General features: G+C 39.3%; 1 protein-coding gene across 1 annotated transcript; it reads left to right on the top strand.

The window, feature by feature from the left end:
* Positions 1-578: 578 nt before the first annotated feature.
* Positions 579-17,826, top strand: SERPINE3 (serpin family E member 3). Its single transcript, XM_063150330.1, has 9 exons — positions 579-830; positions 1,656-1,950; positions 4,619-4,846; positions 5,483-5,680; positions 10,270-10,468; positions 11,514-11,614; positions 13,654-13,740; positions 15,710-15,837; positions 17,809-17,826. Exons 1-9 carry the CDS (start codon positions 705-707, stop codon positions 17,824-17,826), a joined length of 1,380 nt encoding a protein of 459 aa, XP_063006400.1. The 5' UTR covers positions 579-704.
* Positions 17,827-19,373: the final 1,547 nt, after the last annotated feature.

The following is a 19,373-nucleotide window of genomic DNA, read 5'->3' as shown; positions in this document are numbered from 1 at the left end:
TTTTTAAGCCAAATCTTGCTTGTCTTAGGTGGCATTGTGAGGCTGTGAGGCTGAACCTGTGAATATGATGAGCCTGATTTGATCTCATCACACGAAGGAAGACATGAACAACTGCAACTGTTTTTAAAGCAGTCTGCTTTTAAAGCAGTCACAACCCCAGCTCTTCTACTTCTGGTCCATTCAAAGTGGCCCCTTCCTTATTTGCTCTCCTTCAGGTGCAGCACTTTGTTGTTTCTTTCCTTCTGGAAACTAAAGAGTGAAAGAAAGTCTTGCTATTTCAGATAGCATTAATTAAAAACAAAGGGAAATAAAGACATTTTAATTGCACGGGATTTCTGAATAAGGTTTCAAAGTGGGGGTAAAAAAATTAGCTGTGTGCCTGGTACACAGAGAGCCCTTTCTCTTCCCCTTTGCGGCAGAGGAATCAATGGAATTCATATAAAAGGAGGAGGGGGGTGGGAAGAGAGATAGGAGATGCCTTGCTCGGTACCAGCAGGTCACAAGCCTCATGAGGCTCGAGCAGGGCTTGCAAGGAAGTTGCTGACTCTCTGTCCATGTGTACCTTTTTGTTCCTTGCCTTGGATTTGCTGGTCAGTGGCATGCTGCTTTGCCTGGCTCTCCATAGAGCTTGTAGCCTACAGGAATTTGGACAGAGTGGTACAGACATCGCCGACAGAGACTCTGATCACTGACTATCCCTTTAAATGCAGTCTCATGACTTAGTCCTTGCTCCACTACCTATTAAAGAAGGAGACAAGACCTTCATAGGCAGCTTCCATTCAGACACCCAGAAGCACACAGAAAGGCAAGACAATTTAACCGAGCTAACTGTGAGTAAATACAAAGCATTAGAGGTGCTCTCTAGAGCAAAGGGCATGGAGAAAGATTTGTAGGAAATCCTGAGGTGAAAGAAGGTGCAGTAATTTTTAAAATATACTTGCATACAATCTTCAAATGTGGAATTCTGTAAGGAAAGCTATTCTCTCATTTTAACATTATTGCTTCAAATATGAATCTAAGTGTCTCTTAATAGAACGTTGACCAGTGCTTGATTTCCCATAAAAATCTGATGTGATGATTTTGTGCTGCAAGCACTGGAGCCTTTTGCAAATATCACCTTCTCTTTCACTGGCATAAATTTCACAGAAGGAATATCTGGGGGGGAAATTTGAAGCCACCCTTTTGCAAACTTGGATCCAAAGCCCAGCCTGGAGGCTGCAATTAGATTTCTGCACTTCACAAGGGATGGCCTTCCTTCTGGGAGTGCTGGGTATGACCCCCTTCTGCTGGGGACAGGAAGGAGCTCAGCAGCATGGAGATTGCACTGAGGTGTCCCATCATGCGTGCAGGTAGCTAATTTTTAACCAAGAGACTGTGTGTCTCCAGGCTCTGTAATGGAATACCATATTACATGCTACAGCATTCTGGAAAATTCAGTTCTTGTTAGTCAACAGAGTCATCAGCACATCCATACGTATGTATTTTCTTTTCTTTTTCTTTTTTATTTTTTTAATGTCAGTAGCTACTGAGTAGACCTGGACAAGTATTTTAACAGTTATCATTACTATTGCAAGTGACATCTCAACACTGATGGAAAGCTCCTCTGCCAGCTCAGCCTATTGCTTTTCTAAATATATCCATGTCATTAATTGCAGGTATTAGCTGGTGGAGACTGCTCCCAGCTCATCTTCATGTTGCCCATTTTATTCTCTGCATTCATCCTGTCTGCTTGCTGCACAGCCAAGGGGAACTGCATCTCCTATGATGAGCTGAGAGAGCTGAAGACTGAATTTGCCATCAGCCTCTACCGGCAGGTGTCTGAAGCAGAGAACAGGACCAATCTGGTTGTCTCTCCAGCAAGTGTGGCTGCTTCTTTGGAGCTGCTGCAGTTTGGAGCTCAAGGAAATACCTTTACAGAGCTGCAAGATGTCCTAGGATACAGCATTCATGGTAATGTACTTTTAAAAAAATCCTTATTGTCTTACTTTTTGTAATAAAGTTACAGCTTTACAGAGGTGACAGGAATTGCACACATCATATTAAACTTCTGCTTTCTCTCTCACTGCAAGATGTAGTTTTCTCTGTCTTTGACAGCCAGGTATCAGATGGACAAAGGAAACTCAAGGGAGTAGTTGACAAACAGGTTATTATTCCTCTTTTTTCTGAATCAGTACTTACTCTCTTATGACACAAAATACAGCTACATCTAGAACAGCTACTTCCCTGAGCAGCAGAATTACTCCAGGTCTGCCAGAGGTCCATTGTGTCCACTCTGTCCTGGTCTCCTTTGTGAGCTCTGCAAAGAACGGCCAGGCAGAGAACAGTGGTTTTCTCTCCTATCCCACTAAAAAAAATTTCTTGAAACCTATAGAAGCTGAATTAAATTTAAGACTTTTCTAATTCTATTACAATTGGCCAAAAAGATGAAAAGTTATCAGAAGGAGACTGGCAGACTGAGATATACGTTGACAGATGGATGGTGCAATTGCATCTTTCCCTGAAAGCAGGCTAAAATATAAAACTCACTGGGAATTTGGAAGGGATATGGGAAAGACAGATGTCTTTAAATCCAGCATTAAGTCAGCTGAATTTAAGGATGCTGTTTTCATTTTAGCTCTGGATTATCCTACCATCTCGAATCACATGTCAAAAACTATTTTACATTATGGGCAGAATGTTTATGAAAAGCAGATGACTGCCTCATCTTCAAAATTTGCAGCTTACATACAATACTTATGTATAGAGATAACACTGCTATTTCTCAGCATAAAATTTACCTTCAGGGCATGAAAACTAAAACCCACAGCAATTTCATTGTCCTGTGCCTCAGTAACCTGCCTCAGTCACCAGCACCATTCTGAGCAGCATTGATATTCCACCCCAGCACAGCAGTGACAGCTAACTCTGGCTGATCCATACAGATACAGCTGCATGTACTGACACAGGGACAGTGCATCTAAATTATGAGCAGCTGTTATAACAAAGTCTTGCCTACTGACTCCTATTTTTGTAAATTCAATTCCTAAACAACATTAATGCATACAAGGATTATACCTTGCTTGACACTTCTGGTCATTACGGGATCAGTTATTATGAAAGGACCTTACAGAATAACATTTCAAAGTGAAATTCAAGCACAGATCTTCACAGAAAATTTAACAGAGAAGTGCAGGGGCTGTTAATGACCTGCTAGCTCTTTTATGCTCTCTTCTTCTCATGTGGCACATCATGGCAAGCAGACATTTTATCTCCATTTGAGCTGTCTGTGGCATAAACCGCATGAGCTTTGGCTTTCAGCAATATTAATGCATGAATGTGAAAATAAAGTAGGATGGGATCTATTGTTATTGGTATACAGTGTATTTCCAGTAACAGGGAAGGAAACCACTTCCTCAAATGGTCTAAATCAAATAAATAAATTAAATGCTTAGATGAAATTTTCTATAAAATGAATAAACACAAAGTGTGAATGCATGCATATATGAGAAAATTCCATTCTTCCAGTAGATGTTTGCATTAATGTTTATGTTGGTCTGCCCTAACTAATTATGAAGGATATGGTTAAAACCTTCGCAGGCTGAAAACAATGAAAACATCAATGGTTCATTCACTGCTCACAGAGAATCTGCTCCTAGATGCACTTGTAAACTTCTCTCAATGTTTGGAAAATTTGTTCACCTTTATTCTAGTACTAACAAAAACAATGTATAATGGGATGTATCTCTAGATAGCACAGACAAAATGACATGCTTTAAAATTATTTCTCCTTGCTGTTTAATTAAAGCAATTTTGAGCTGTTGTCCAAGCTAGAATTCGCGACTTTGGTTAGCTAAGCACCGTGGTGAAGTCACAAGCTTGGGATACCACTCCTCACACTCATCTCTGCCTCTAATTTACCATCTTTGACTTCTCACATCTTTCAGAGAGCTCACCAAGTGCTCCTATACTAATGCAAGACACACAAGAACTTTACAACTCAGACTATGTTTTCTTTAAAAAAGAAAAAAGCCCACTGTTGTGGGCTGTATAAATAAAGGAGTCACTTATAACACATGAAGCAACTTATCAGCTCAGTTTAGCCAGGGCTCATCAGCAATACTGGGGCAGTTTGGGACACCATCCTTCAAGAAATCAAACAACATCTAAGCGCCAAGGGTGGCAGAAGGGCCATCAGGGAAATGCTTTTCCTGGGATAGGTGGATAAGGTCAGGAGAAGGAGATAGCAGAGTTGTGGCATTGGCAGCTCAGCCAGTCATGGCCAGAGGCACTAGTTATCACTGGTGGGAGCTCAGAGAGTGACCAAGAAAGAATAACTACCTTATGAACTGTGTCTGCATACAACTGTGAGCCTGGCATGAGATCCGCCACTTGGCACTTCCACACTGGGGTGATTTCTACAGACACGTGAAGAGAGCTTTCCAACGCCCAGTGCATCACTGCCCGTGGCAGCAGTGCTTGACAGGAGTGCTCCACAAAGTCAAGAGTGCTCCAGTTGTTATAGGGGTTTAAGAGTCAGAGGACACCGGTGTCAGCACTGGAGCTGAGAGCTGCAGAGCTCTGGGGCAATCCCTGCTGTCCTTAGCCTCAGCACAATTACAGTTTCTCTCTTGCCTGGCAGATCAAAGCGTGCAGGATTTCATGCACACGGTGGATGAGGCAGAGACTGACTCCAGCCAAGGCACAGTGGTCCAGTTGGGATGTTCCCTCCTTGTGGATGCAGGCGTGCAGCTCTCGCCCGACTTTGCTGAGCGTGCTGCACGCTGGGCCAACAGCAGCCTGCTCCAAACCAACCTCACCGACCCCAACGCCACCCACACACAGGAGTGGATCACCACTGACCTTGCAGGTACCATAGGGACCCACAGAAATGGTTGCACACCAATGAAATGTAAAATAAGAGTAATGGGAGAAGTAGATTTTAACCAAGCATAAAGATTTTTGCCACGCTCCATGTTGCCCAAAGCAAGGCTGAAAGGCAGGAAACCTAATTCTTGTGCTAACACTCATCTGTAATGTGAAGAAAGAGCTGGAATAGGTCTGAATCCATAAGCAGGGTCAAGCTGCTAACCACTTTTTCTTGTTCCCTTAATTTTTAAAAAGGCAATCATTTGCAGTGTTCTCAGTTTCAATTAGGAACAGCCAAATTCCCCTTGGACCGTATTCATGGCACTGAATGCTTTCAAGTTGCTACAGGGGCATAAGCTCAGCAGTCAGATTCTGAGTTTAAAAAATCTCAGTGGGGAATAAAAGCACTGGCCAGCTCAATCTCAACTCTGGGGAGAGCATGGACCAACAGGCAGCCCCAGGGAGGCGCATGTGTAACTGGGGAGGGGAAGGCAGAGGGTGGGCAGTGCCTTGTGAGTTGTGCCTCTAGGCCCTAGGGATGGAGAGTGAGAGTGGTCTCAGCTTGCTTTATTTAGTCACACAGACCTGGGCACGTAGGACTGCATGTGTTCCCCTCCCTTGTCTCTTCTCCATGCAGATGGGGATATGCGTGGGATGGCACCGGGGAGCGCTGGATCCACGCTCAGCCAGGTCACCCTGGTGAGCACCCTGTACTTCAGAAGCATGTGGCAAAAGAAGTTTTCCTTCATGGATTCCCAGATGTTGCCTTTTACAACGCCAGAGGGCTCGACCCTGAAAGTGCCTACCATGCACCACACAGCTGAAGTTAACTATGGTAACTGTCCTTGATCCAGATTTGATCTACTGTGCAATATGGAACAGATTTATTTCATTTCCACAGATACCACACTAAGATGTATTGCTTTCCCAGCTTGGAGAGTGTCTCAGAAGAGGTCCCATCAAATTAAAAGACCACCCAGGTGACCAAATTGACTCCTCATAATTCCAGGCAATAATAAAACAGATCCTGGGTTCAAAATGGTTCCTAAAATGTCTACTGTCCCATCCCTCATAGACCAACACCTCCCACTACTCCATAACAAACTTGTCAGCTGTAGGAAACAGTCAAAAGGCACCAATGCATTGTCCCAGGAGAAAGAGAGAGAAAGAGAGAGAGAGAGAGAGAGAAAGAAAGAGAGAGAAAGAAAGAGCGAGAGACAGAAAGAAAGAGACAGAAAGAAAAAGACAGAAAGAAAGAGAGACAGAAAGAGAGAAAGAAAGAGAGAAAGAGAGAAAGAGAGAAAGAGAGAAAGAGAGAAAGAGAGAAAGAGAGAAAGAGAGAAAGAGAGAAAGAAAGAAAGAAAGAAAGAAAGAAAGAAAGAGAGAGAGACTGAGGGATGACTGACTGATGAATGACATGACTGACTGACACACTGCAGTACACAAAGTCCTTTACAATAGCATGGAGCTGGTTAAATAAAGCTGGCTAGGAAGGGGCTACAGTAGGAATCACATCTGACCCCATGACAGAGGGGCAATTAAGACTAAAATTATATCAAGCCCCTACCAATTTGATTTGCAGGGTAAGAAATTTCCTGGCCCCTCAGCCAAATCACTGCCCCTTGAATGTGTGAGCACCAGAGGGAGCAGAGCATAAGCAGGGGCACCAGCACTGCAGACCTGCAGATGTGGTCACAGCCTGTCTCCAAGTCTTTAGGGAAAAACTGCAGATCTTGAGGGACAAATTCTAGAAAAATAAAATAAATTCTTATGTCATGTATACCAAATCAGTGGATGATCTCAGCATGAGCTTAAAACAGTATAAATATAGGTCAAACTTTTATTTGTATAATATATGAATACAGTGTGGGCTACTTTCAAAGATTTGATGTATGTGGGTTGCTGACAGAAGGACTCATGCTGCAGGCTTAATTTTCTGCCACCAGGAATTATGCCAGTTAGCTACACAATCTCTTTCAAAATATAAAAAGCTCTTTTCCCTCCTACTCTAAATTTCAGAACTGCACTTAGATAAAAACTGTCCAAATTCCAAATCTAATTTTTTTTGAAGACAGATTTATATCTCTTAACATCCTGACTGATTTATCCTTTAAGTTAAATAGCTTCTCCTCAGCTTTGATATTTACTCCCAAATGTAATTGCAAGTCACCAAGTTTTCTCTCAATTTCCTAATAGCTAAGAGGAAGATGCCAGGCTCTTCTAAACTATTCAAAAACGAAATGCTCAAATTCTCTACTAGTTCTATTTTTGAACTTTTCCAATTTAAATTAATCTTTCTTGAAAATGACCAGAAATATACACAAAACTCTCAATGAGGGGATACACATGCTTGATAAAATGCTTTTACAGTTTCTATGTCTTGATAAAAATACCTCATGTAGTGCATTGCAGAACCGGCTCAGGGTGGTTACCCAAGGTTGGCCCCACCAGGGCCTTTTTCCTTTTGGCATTTTTTCCTAGGTAAATCAGGAGGAGAGAAATCTCAAGAGATATATAAATTCTTTGCGTGTTTTTGACCCACCATTTTGTTTCCATCACGCCAGTCTTCATGGCAATCTCACTGTTTATCTTTGATAGAAGTCCTGAGCATTGACAATACTCTGGAAAGCTACTAGTGACCCTTTTCAACCTCTTGTACCTTTGCTCATTGCAGTTTCCCCTTCAAGTTGCTGCTTGCTGCCTTGCCTTTCTGGTTCTAAGTGCCACCATTTCTACCTGTAAATAGTGGCACAGTGAAACAATATTTCATGTTTTACCTAAAATTAGATGACTGAATCTATGCTTTTTTATCAAATTAGTTAACAAGTCAAAAAAGCTTATAACTTTGTTTGCCAGTCTACATAATATTGCAATTTATTTCACTTTCTATTTCTCTCTGTGACCTGATTATTCTTTTCTCCAGAGTGTCTTAAAACTTCTCAAAGACAGACCTAAAGTTTCTGAGATTGCCTTCTTTTTCTTACAAATGTACTCCTGCTCCCTAGTCATGGGAAAAAACAATCATCAGGCTATTAAAAATCTTTGCTGACTCATTTGCAATTCCACATCCAAGTTCTTCTCATATTCTGGGGGGGTCATTAAGGCCTCAGATTATTAAATGACAGAAGGCAGGATGCTGCTGTTGCTTGTACAAGCAGAGATCTCAGGTAAAGCCAATTACCAGGAGTTCCACAGCTGAGCTGCATTCTCTGACCATATATTTGCTCCAGAGTCCTTGCAAAGTTGATGTGAAATAATTTGTCGTGCACTTTTGACCACTTGCCAAAACACAAGGTACTCCATCCTATCATCCTTAAGTAGGTAGCTAGAGCACTACATTTTTGCACAGAAAAGGAAAGACAAAATATTTGTATTACCTTTCATCCAGGCTGAAATGTGTGAGCTCTTTGCAGCTGGAGAGACTTTTGAGCAAAGCTGAAATAGAAGGGATCATTTAAAATTTGCTGGTTGTCAGATTTGATTGGGCCGATTCAATCATTGTCACTAAAAAATCCAGAAACATTTCTAACAAATCAGTTTAAAATTAATGCAAAAGACTGGCTCAGTACAACTAAAGAGAGGACTGAGATGACTGTCCTTCATTATTAAATGATAGCAGCTGTGTCCCTCCAGGATCTGAAACACAGAGTGAGAAAGATAAGCTGTGGCCTGTTATCAATTGCAGCATTTACAACATTGCTTATCCTTTTAACATTGCCAAACAGAACAAACCAGCCTGGGGACAAGTAAGATTGCTCTAAGAAAATGTCAACATTACTGTTCTCACACACTTCTTAAACACCACAACCATTTTACATATTCATTTTTCCAAGCAATTTGTTAACAACATTTGAATTCTAATTTAGCATATGTGTAATCCTTATGGGATGCTCAAAATTACTTCAAGCAACAAACACTAAGTGTTCTGACTCAATAATCTCAAGTCTTTGATTTTCTTTCTAATTAATAAATAAGGACTGTATAACCTTTGTGCAGAATGTGCTGACTTCAAAATACCAGCATGCCAACAAATTATATCACTCATGTCCAATGCACTGCAAATATAAACTTCCGTGCCTGCCCATTAAAAACCAGAACATCTTTTCCCAGCAAATTATCCACATGCTGGGAGTTGGTTTTAACAGAGCAATTCTCTCTCCAGATTGCAAGGCAGGAGGGCTAAGAGCCTAAAATTTAATCTAGCAGAACAATCAACACTTAATGAATCCTTTCTAGTCCATATCTGCAAACCTAACAAACACAGTACACAAAATATTTGAGACATCCTATAGCTATGTATTTGTTGACAAATATTTAGGTAATATGAACATGAGCTACACATACCCATGCACAGTTATTTACAACCACTGCCTCAAACAGTGTGAGCATCTCCTCTAGAAGATACAACAGCTACAGCTGGGTGAAGGAGGTGTAGATTCAATATTTTGGATGGCCTGCAGTAAAGGCAGTAGGACTTTCACTTGTGCCTTGTACTTAAGTTGTACTTAACTCCTGGCCCACTAACTATTGCTGAGTGTTCCTGAAATGCTACTTACTGGATTCTTAGATGAAAACATAAGGAAGCAAAATTGTGACAGCCAAATCTGTTCTATTGTATAACAGAATCCATTAGAAATGCCTGGATTCATTGCTTTTTTGGAATATGGGATGAAAATGGTACTTTTAAATGGCTGTTACAAATCGCTGTAAAATTAATTGCAAGTTTGGAAGCTCTCCAGCTTTTTCTCTCTCTTTTAATTTTGAGACTACTTTTTATGACCTTCATCTGACTGTTACAAATCTCTGTGCCTAGATTTTAAAAAATTATAAATTTGGTGCTTAAATAAAAATAGTTAATGCTTAAATAAGCATATACTAACTCTTGTTTAATAGAACTATCTTTTTATTGAAATAAGATTAAAATAGATTTTTAAAGGTAGTAAAGATGAAAACATGAGCCAAAGTAGGTTTCAATTAATCAACTAGACACTGCATTTTATTTTCATAATTCCTATCTGTTGCAGTAAAATTTTAGTGAAAAATACGATAAAATTGTAAGTTCATTCAAAGAATATACATTATGGGAAGAGTCATCATAGTTGCTGTCATTGCCTTGGTAGTTCTGGGTTTTTTATCCCCAAACTGAGCAAGCAGGACAGCTGTTATATGGAACAGTAATAAAATACCCATGCTCTGTTGAGGTGTTTCTTCAGGGGCTATCAGTGGCACTGGCACTGCTCTGCCAAGGTATCTGTGTCTCTGGCACACTCAGGGTGAGTTCACAGCAGCCTAAGAGCTGGAAACCACTCACTACATCCCACCACAGCTGCTCTGAACTGCCTGCTGACCCCAGCATGGGTTGTGGGTTTGGGGTTTTCTTCCCACTTGAATGATGAAATAAAATCTCTCTTTGCCCACCCACAGGCCAGTTCCAGACTGCAGCTCTGGAAGCTTTCAGCGTGGTCGAGTTACCCTACCTGGGAGAGAAACTCAGCATGTTCCTAGTGCTTCCCAGCCACAAAAGAACACCTTTGTCCCAGATTGAGTCTCACCTTTCTACCAAAACCATAACCCTCTGGGCCAACAGCTTGAAGAGAACAAAGATGGACATTTTTCTGCCTAGGTAAGCAACGTTAGCACAACGGATTCACTACTTTAGCTGTCAGAATTCCATGTGACCAGTGCTGACACAAGCAGTGTGTGAGCAAAATCAAATTACATGCTTTTGGTTTCATTATTCATCACATGATCAGAGATGCTCTAACCCTTTCTTAAACCACAAAAGAGGTGAGCCAGGAATGACAAGACTTTCTGGTTACACTCTGTTTAAAAAAACCCTAAGTATTTCAGTTGATCCTACAGCTTTTACTTACAATTTGGGGTATAAATCCTTTAAGGATCTAAACGAGAGAAATGTTGCTAGACCTTTCCCACACTCATTTTTCTCTTTGTTTACGGAAGAACAAACACATAACCTCCTAAAGACACACTATTTTGTCTTTCTTAAACTTGCCGGAGTACTAAAAAAGCATGGGACAAAGAGCTTGGCCTCCCTCCAGCAGCCATAACCATCTTTCCATGCGCAAAGCAGGTTTCACTCATGCATTTTTCCACTTTAGTCAGTTGTTGTTTTAGCAAACACCTATGCTGGAGGTATTTTCTATCAGCTACTCCAGTAAAATTGCATAGCAGGAGGAATTAGGCACAAAAGGCTTTATGTGGCTGTATCCATTGTATGGATTAGTATGGAAGGGCTTCATTACACACGTCCCCTACAACATATTCATCACAGTAACAGAACACTGAAAAGCAGTGTGGACATTTATATTTGTTTTCTTCAAGCTAATTTTTGGGAAATATTTCCAAGGGCCATTTGCTATAGCCAAAAATAATATTAGAAAGAGAACACTTCGTGAAAATGCAGAATTCACATGTCAAGAAGATTTAGTAGCAATCTGATTGCAACAGAGGGATTCCTTCTGTTAATGGCTTCAGGTGAAAGTGAGCTACTTTTCTGCAAATACACCATCAGACAATGCACTGGGCTTATACAGGAAGACATGGATGAAATGCAAAGGCTTGAAATAAATTGTATCTGTTAATGGCATTTAATTCTACAAAACTCTACAAATCTTGCATTTAAATAAAGTCTATCATATTAATTTCAGGTTCAGTATTCAAAGCCTTTTTGACCTAAAGACAATTCTTTCTGCCTTGGGAATTAGAGATGCATTTGATCCCATCACTGCTAATTTTAAAGGCATTTCAGGTAAGAGGCTTGACTGAATACAAAATGACCCTTGACCCAATAGTTGCAGATTCTTACATTTGAATGATTTGTTAGACCTGCCTGGCTCTTCTGAATTGATTGTACTTCTTTATCTGTGAAACTCTAAAGCACAATTCACACTTAACTGCAATTGTATTTTGAGCTGTTTTCTAGGAAAGAGGAACCTGAAAAGGAAAGGTCTGGTTTTGGTCTTGAACTTACTTTTTTCTTGTCTATAAGATTAAAACTGTCAAGACAGTGTAGGCCTGGGAAAATGGCTATTTATTCAAAAATTTAGGATGCTTTAGTAAAACTTACATTCCTGTTTGTGTTTTCAAATAGTTATTTAACAGTGAGTGGGATGCTGGTCCAACAAATGGATATTCCAACTCCTGACACTGCAAACAATACTGGTTTATGCCCAGGCTATATTGTCTTGCTAATCCAGTAATCAGTATACAAAGTTATACTTTCCCTCTGCTAAAATACTGTTGTAATGGCTAAATTCCTCTGCTCCTTGGAAAATTTGTCCCCATTTAATATTAAAAGAAAAATAAAGAATCCACATTATTTATTCTTTTTGACTCCTTCCAGCAACAAAATATTTCAACTTAAGTCATTTCTGCTCACAGTAAAGACTTGGGAGTGTAGCTGCCCAGCAAGCAGCTCACATTCTTGTGCATGTGAGTGAATAAATGAAATTGCTCCAATTCAGACAAACCTGCTTTTACAGAAAAGTTGCTTTCCTGGGATGAACCTCAGAAGGCACATTACTCATGGAGTTTTTAATGCTGCTCTTAAAAGTGAACATAGCAATGTTCCATTGCAATATAGATCTCAGCCTGCACAGAGATGAACATTAAAATAATTGGTTACTGCTCACTGCTGCTTTGCTTACTGCAAACAAATGTTAATATACTGATAAATTACACAAGGATGTATTTTATAAAGTTAATATCTATTTAAATAAGATAAATACTTTGGGGAAATTAATTCCATAAACAATATAATTTACCAGCTTCCCTTTGGCTTTTGGCATACAGGATAAGGCTTGTAGAAAAGTATGTGATCCTGCCCTGGCAGGGTTATGGAACAAAGGATATGTTGAGACCCTTTTTAGTTCTAGCCTTAGACCACCATGTTGTAGCAGTAGGGTTCTATGTGGTCTAAGAGTTATGTAAGGCAGAGTTCACAAGGAAAATATATCATTTACTTAACCAATAGATAGTTGGGGGGGCAAATAGGTAAATTTTCATAGGTAAGTTTTCATTTCCTCTTCTGTATGAAGGAGAAGGATAAGCTTAAAAATATTTACTCTCAGATCACATTTAGCAAGTACATGTGTTACTTCATTTCAAACCTGAAATAGCTTTTTTAGACTTGAAAGCTTGTTTTTCCCCCTGAACAATGTGTAAGATTTATCTACTTTTTAAAATTCTTCCTCTCCTTAGTTTTGTCCTGCTTGATTCCCTCCCAGTTTTTCTGACTAGACAAAATTAAGACAGAAATAGATAAAATTCTCTTTTAGCATTTCTTTGATTTGACCTACATGTTGGACTTGATCCTTGAATTCAGACAAGAAAAAAAAGAAACTTCTCTACCTTTCCTGCTTTCTGCCTTGTACAGGCAGTTGGAGAAAAGCAGACTTGTAACACTCTCTTCAGTGTCTTTCTGAAATTAATTCTTTTCCAAGATTCATTTTGTGTCACTTCCATTGTTCTTCCTGAGGAACATTTTTTCTACATTTTCCTTTCTAAGTGTTCTTCAGTTCTTTCATTGCCCTCACTCTGTTAAAGTTTCTATTTTCACTATGTAACCTTGCCTTCCACCACAAAGTGGTGACCTCTCAAACTAGTAACTCCCATTCAGCATTCAATCCACTCTAACCATATAGTGGGAGAAGAGTCAAAGGCTGAAATACTTAAGTTATGTGATCCTTAGATTCTGCACAAAAAAAGGTAAAAGCATTCTAATTATTTTTTTAAATATGTTTGTAATGAAATGCAGAAAATAACGTCTTAATTTTGGGGGTTTTGCAGAGCAAGATAGTCTTTATATTTCAGAAGCTATCCATAAAGCAGAGATTGAAGTAACAGAAGATGGTACAAAGGCATCAGGATCTACAGGTAAATCAAATACTTAGACAAACTTCTCACTTCTGGAGCTTACCACTATAAAACCAACTACTAGTCTTTTATTTCAAACAAAACAAACAAGCATGGTAGAATTCACATGTATGCCTAACAAACTTTTGTATTTAACACATTTCCATTTTACCTTTGCAATTGCTCACAAGAAACCTTAATTTTTGATGTCCGATTAAGGTGTAATGGATGAAATGAAAAAAACAACTTTGCCAGTTCAGGGAAAATTGAGTTTGAGAAAATATACCACTTATTTTTCTGCTGGTTAAATATCTACTTGTTCAGATCATAAGAACAAAAATGAAAAAAGGGTAGTAATATTTTGTCTACAGCCCCTGAACTGCTATAGGATTTGAGGATGATTTCTTAGATAGCATTAATGGTAATGATGGACAAGTTTTATGCAGACAAGCTTGATTCTTATATACTTTGAAGTGTGACCTTCACATGCAGTAGCTCCTGCTAACAGACCACTTCCATATGAGCAGATGGCACTGGGTGAGTGGGAGACTCAGAGCAAAATCTCAGCCATGGACTACCCAGTCAGTACACGACTCATTCACCATTAACCACATCTCACCTTCCTGCTTCCCTGGGCTGTACCAAGGAGAAATGTGCTCCACACCACAAGTGCTGGTGGGTCCTTGACTGGGGACCAGGGCACTCCATCACTTCTCCTTGCTCCCAGGGAGGAATTCAAGAGGCATGTAGAGAGCATGGCAGTGCATCTCTGTGGTGCCCAAACTGTTGCACATCGCCTCGCTCCAACATCCCACAGCTGCAATGCCGAAAAGAAACCTGGGCACCTGAATTGATGTATTCAGTATTCCTCTATAAACAGCCCTGAATAAGACACACGTGTACATATGGGGGTGTGCAGAGCGCATCTGGCTTAACTAAGTTAACCTTTCTGCAGAGCCGTACAGTTTTAAGTTTTGTAACAGTTTTAACCTCTATCGGAGCAGTAATATTTTTAATAACTTTGTGGTAAGGCCCATACAAAAGAAATATTTTTAGGTGACTTCAGTTACACACGAAAAACTAAGAGAAAAATACTTTTATCCCCTTGAAACCAATGCTAAAGCATCCCGTAACTCCTGTCAGACCAAGCTGACAAGCAAATTTTAAAAACTGCAATTACATTTATTGTTTACTTTAAAAGCTCTGGATCTAGTAACATGATGACTTGAAGCTAGGCTTTTTTTTTTTTTTCCAAGCACCAAAATAGTGCCTTCTTAAACTAGTTTTATTGTGTCTTAAATGAATTTTCAAACTAGTTCCACTGTTTTAACTGTTCAAAAATAATCTAGATCTGGTGGGTTTACTGGTGGAGTTTTTGACAAGGTATTCTTAATAGTATATAGCTAAAAGGAAGAATTTATTTAAACAATACGTATTTTAATAATAGCTGAGCCATCATAAGTCTTAAAAACTCTTTATTTAATTGAATAATTAACCCGCAACAGAGAGGAAAGACAGTCATAAACTGAGTTGAGGATAGATTTTGTTGAGAGTTCTGACAAGATAAATTCCAGGATGATGTAGGTATTTCTCTGCTGCTTGCCTCCCAATTGGATAAGGAACCACATTTGTGCCTTGCTTATCTTTTTCACCAGAACAGCATAGCTAGGAACTGGCTAACAGGTAAGGGAATAGGTATGATCTCAGCAGAGTTAGGAATGTGATGACAACACAAATTACCCCTGAGATCCAATGCCAGGCACAGCACCATTCAGCATTGAAATACGCACGAATCACCTGCATGTAGTCTCACAACTCCTCACATGTTAATTTTGCCAGACTGATCTCACTTAGATAAAATTGTTGTTTTAGTCTTAAAGCAGAGGAGCAACTCAAAAGTCAAGGTACTAGCCAGTGCTTGAGGGCACTGTATGGAAAATGGAAAGAAAAAAATATACATTTTACTGATGTTTTCTTTGTTGCATTACAGCAATGGTCTTACTGAAAAGATCCCGAACACCTATTTTCAAAGCAGACCGACCTTTCACATTCTTCCTGAGACAAGCTAATACAGGTAGGCATGCTCTGCCTTTCAGGAGCAGAATCCCAGCTACACAGGTAGCACTGAAATCAATACAAATAGCATGCCATTCCTCAGTCCAGGAAACTTCAAATAACCACAGAAACAGTGGGATTGGGGTTTTAAAGCACAGATTTTCATTTCCTTAAAAAGAATGTATAACAGTAATAGAAGTCTAGGAAGCCAGATTAGCCTCTTCTTTGGACAGGCAGTATGTGCTGAAAAAATTTCCATCAAAATTATAGGCACTAGAGAGATCTCACAGATGCTGAACATTCCAGCATCAGAAACTGATCTCTACAGAGCAATTCAAGTTACAAACGGGCTGGACCAGCTGGATTAACATCTGAAATAGTTAAAATAAAAACCTTTCCCTATAAAGGAAACTTATACTGATAGCAAACAGACTTCTGCCAAAAAATGTCTTTGCAACTGTTAACTCTTTTCTTGCAAATGACCTCCCCTAGCACCCAAACAAAAACCACCCAAAAACCCAAAGAGAACTGCAGAGCACATCTTAGAGTGAAGTATCACAGTGCTCCTTTAACTTCAGTAGTGGATTGTAAGTCTCATTTCAGACATCCAATCACATTAAGTTACTCCAGAATGTCAGCCAAAATAAAACACCCTTTAGCTTGTTGCCAATAATAAAGAACTCCATTATTCACCATTTAGCAGGTATTTGCCACTCTGAAGCATCAGGCCAATATCCAACAACTCTTACCATTCTAAATAATGCAGTAATTTTGCACCTGAAGTATTTTCCTACAGATCATTCAAACCACCACATTTCTCTCATACCTGGGGTCACAGTCATTTAGACCTTCAAGGAACATACAGATATTTATAGGGTTCAGTAACACATTGGGGCCTAGCACAAAGACAGAAATAATCTCCCTTATCTGCTTCCAAGCAACACACACTGTTCTCTTAGTCAGTGAATATCTGTGTAACATTTTGTTTTAAAAACCCATATCATTAATTTTGACCACAGTGCAAGCACACAAAGAGAAAATTACTGCCTTGGTTGGAATTTTGTTTTAAATATGCTTTGGCAATCATTGCCAGTCAATGAATAAAAGTATTTTACTTGGCAAATAGAGAATTTTAAAACAAAAAGGCATTAATAAGCTCACCTGTGAAACATGAGCCACAGACTCTTCAGGATTAAGAACAAACTTACTTTGGTGAATAAAACGGTCAGTTTACAATATATATATAAATTATATAAAGAGGAAGGAAATCAGACTCTAAAACAAGATTTTTATGTGAAGCATAAACTACATACCTTCCAATCAACTCAAAATTAAAAACAATTTCTGTAATTCAAGCTTTTTAATGCAAAAAGTGAAAACATTCAGTCATTTCATTTGCTCAGACTTAGTGATTCAAGTTTTTGAGGTATGGAAAACTTGAAGAGATAAACAAGATCTATTTTTCATCCACCTGTCTAAAAGTGCTTAAAACTTCTATGCCCATAAAGTTCTTCATGAATCTTTATGTAGACCAAAAGTATTCGTTGCATCAATTTTCAAGTAATAGGAGAAATATGTTTTCCAATACTTAAAATAGCACAGTTCTGCTCAAAATAGTTGAAAATTTTTAGAGTTTTTAAATCTGAATTTCAGATTTAAGCACAGTCCCTTTGAAGCACAGGTAAGGTAACGTTACAAATAACCAAACAAATCCAGTCAATCTGAAACAGTCATTTCATTCTCTTCTGTAACTAAAATATGAACACAAAGCAATGAACTTAGGTTGTGTTTTGCTCAATGTAAGCTTCAGATTTTGACAGGTTCCTGGTTTGGGCTACCAATTATTTGGAAAGGTACTTTTAATACAGAAATGTTTTGATTTTATGACAAACATGCAATTGCAGCCAGTTTTTCCATACAGTGAACAATTCTATGATCTGCTAGCTCCATGCCTAACTTATGTATTTAAACTGTACTGCACCTAGAAAATGTGGCCCCAAACTCAAATAATGTTAATACTGTTTTCATTTACAGGTTCAGTACTTTTTATAGGAAGAGTTACAAATCCTTCAGCATAAGCACTAAATGCATATACTGACTTCTGCTCCTCCTGTGATGAACTGTCCTCCAATGAAATTAAAGGCTACATTGTATGTATTTATTAAAACTCAGGTTTAAGCATATCACTTTTCCAAGAATCACCACTACCTTATTGCATTGTAGACACTGTTGAAACTTAGAGCTGTCTAGGAATCATCAGTACCACAACTACAGCAAACACAGTGTCCAAATAAACATCGGCAAAAAAAATGGAACAGGTTTAGCCTCCTAAATGTTTTAATATATGAGCCAACAGCTTCTCTTCAACTTTATCATGGCTAAAGTCAGCTTGGCTGTTGCTGACTATGTAGGTGATTTGAGTGAAAACAACCCACAAGAAAGCTTTGTGATGTTATTTTTCAAGCACAATTTCATTTCCTTGTCCTGAAGCCCAAAGCTTAAGAATAAAACTGAAATTCAGCCTGACCTCAGACAGTTATAACCCAGCTGATATAGAAAATAACAAGCAAGCAGCAAAATGCTGTGAAAAGAAAATGAAGTTGAAAGGCATTTTCAAAACTGACACGGAATCATAGAATCATTAAGGTTGGAAGAAACCTCTTAGATCATAGAGTCCATCCATTAACTCAGCACTGCCACGTGCACCACTAAACCAAGTCCCTAAACACCACACCTACACACTTTTTGAACGCTTCCAGGGATGGTGATTCTACCATGTGCCAGGGGCAGCCTGCTCTTGACAAAGCAGGTAAGAAGCAGAAATACCCACTCAGTGACCAAACAAATACTGCTAAAAGAGACAGCAGCACTACCTCTACTGCCTTTGAAGCACACACAACATAGAACAGACATTCCAGAAAAACACTGAATGGGACTCCTGGCATCATGAAAAATGGGGGCTGCTTTTCAGCATCCTGACAAAAGTTGGGATATGGCAAGTGTTCAGCAACTCATGGCACAACCATCAGAAACCCAGGCACATAAAAATTTTGGGGGGAGACAGCAAACCACCACTCCCAAGAAAAGCATCAGAGAGGACTGTTTTAATCAGCTCCCACTGAATCAAACAAAGCCTTGCAGATAACCCAGAGCACCCAGCACAGCTGAAAGATGTGGCCAGTAAAGCAATCAATGATATTTTGTGTCCAGGCAGCAGCACTCTGTGGCTGTTCCCACACTTGTAAACCTGTAAAATCCTCTGAGACAGAAAACCTCTGTGCAGCCTTCCTCAAAGGCTACTGACCCCTGCTTACTGCACTGTATCCCTCAATAAAACCACAGGGTTTGTCATGGCTACAGATGTGCCTACAAAACATCATTTTGTTATGCTGGCCACCAAAAGTGCAAAGTACACAAGATATCCTACTGTAGCTGCAATTCAGCATTAGCTCTTTTTCCCTCATTCTGATTAACAGCAGAACATCCAGTGATACATACCCACTGTTCAGTCTCTAACACAGATACCAGAACACAAGCTCTGGAAAGGGAAGGCAAAACAAATAATTTTGATAAAAACTATACTCAAACCTACACAAAGA

This window comes from Melospiza melodia, chromosome 2, assembly GCF_035770615.1.
Source record: "Melospiza melodia melodia isolate bMelMel2 chromosome 2, bMelMel2.pri, whole genome shotgun sequence".
NCBI classification, from domain to species: domain Eukaryota; kingdom Metazoa; phylum Chordata; class Aves; order Passeriformes; family Passerellidae; genus Melospiza; species Melospiza melodia.
The sequence above is the reverse complement of the archived record's forward strand: the minus strand, read 5'-3'. Positions and strand labels throughout refer to the sequence as shown.

What these genes read in the sequence shown, in the direction of transcription:
- SERPINE3 (XM_063150330.1), top strand. Translation starts at nt 705, where the DNA reads ATGCAGTCTCATGACTTAGTCCTTGCTCCACTACCTATTAAAGAAGGA. An exon ending in TAATTTTAAAGGCATTTCAG is followed by an intron (nt 11,615 to 13,653) that starts GTAAGAGGCTTG and finishes GGGGTTTTGCAG; the next exon opens with AGCAAGATAGTCTTTATATT. An exon ending in AAAGGCATCAGGATCTACAG is followed by an intron (nt 13,741 to 15,709) that starts GTAAATCAAATA and finishes GTTGCATTACAG; the next exon opens with CAATGGTCTTACTGAAAAGA.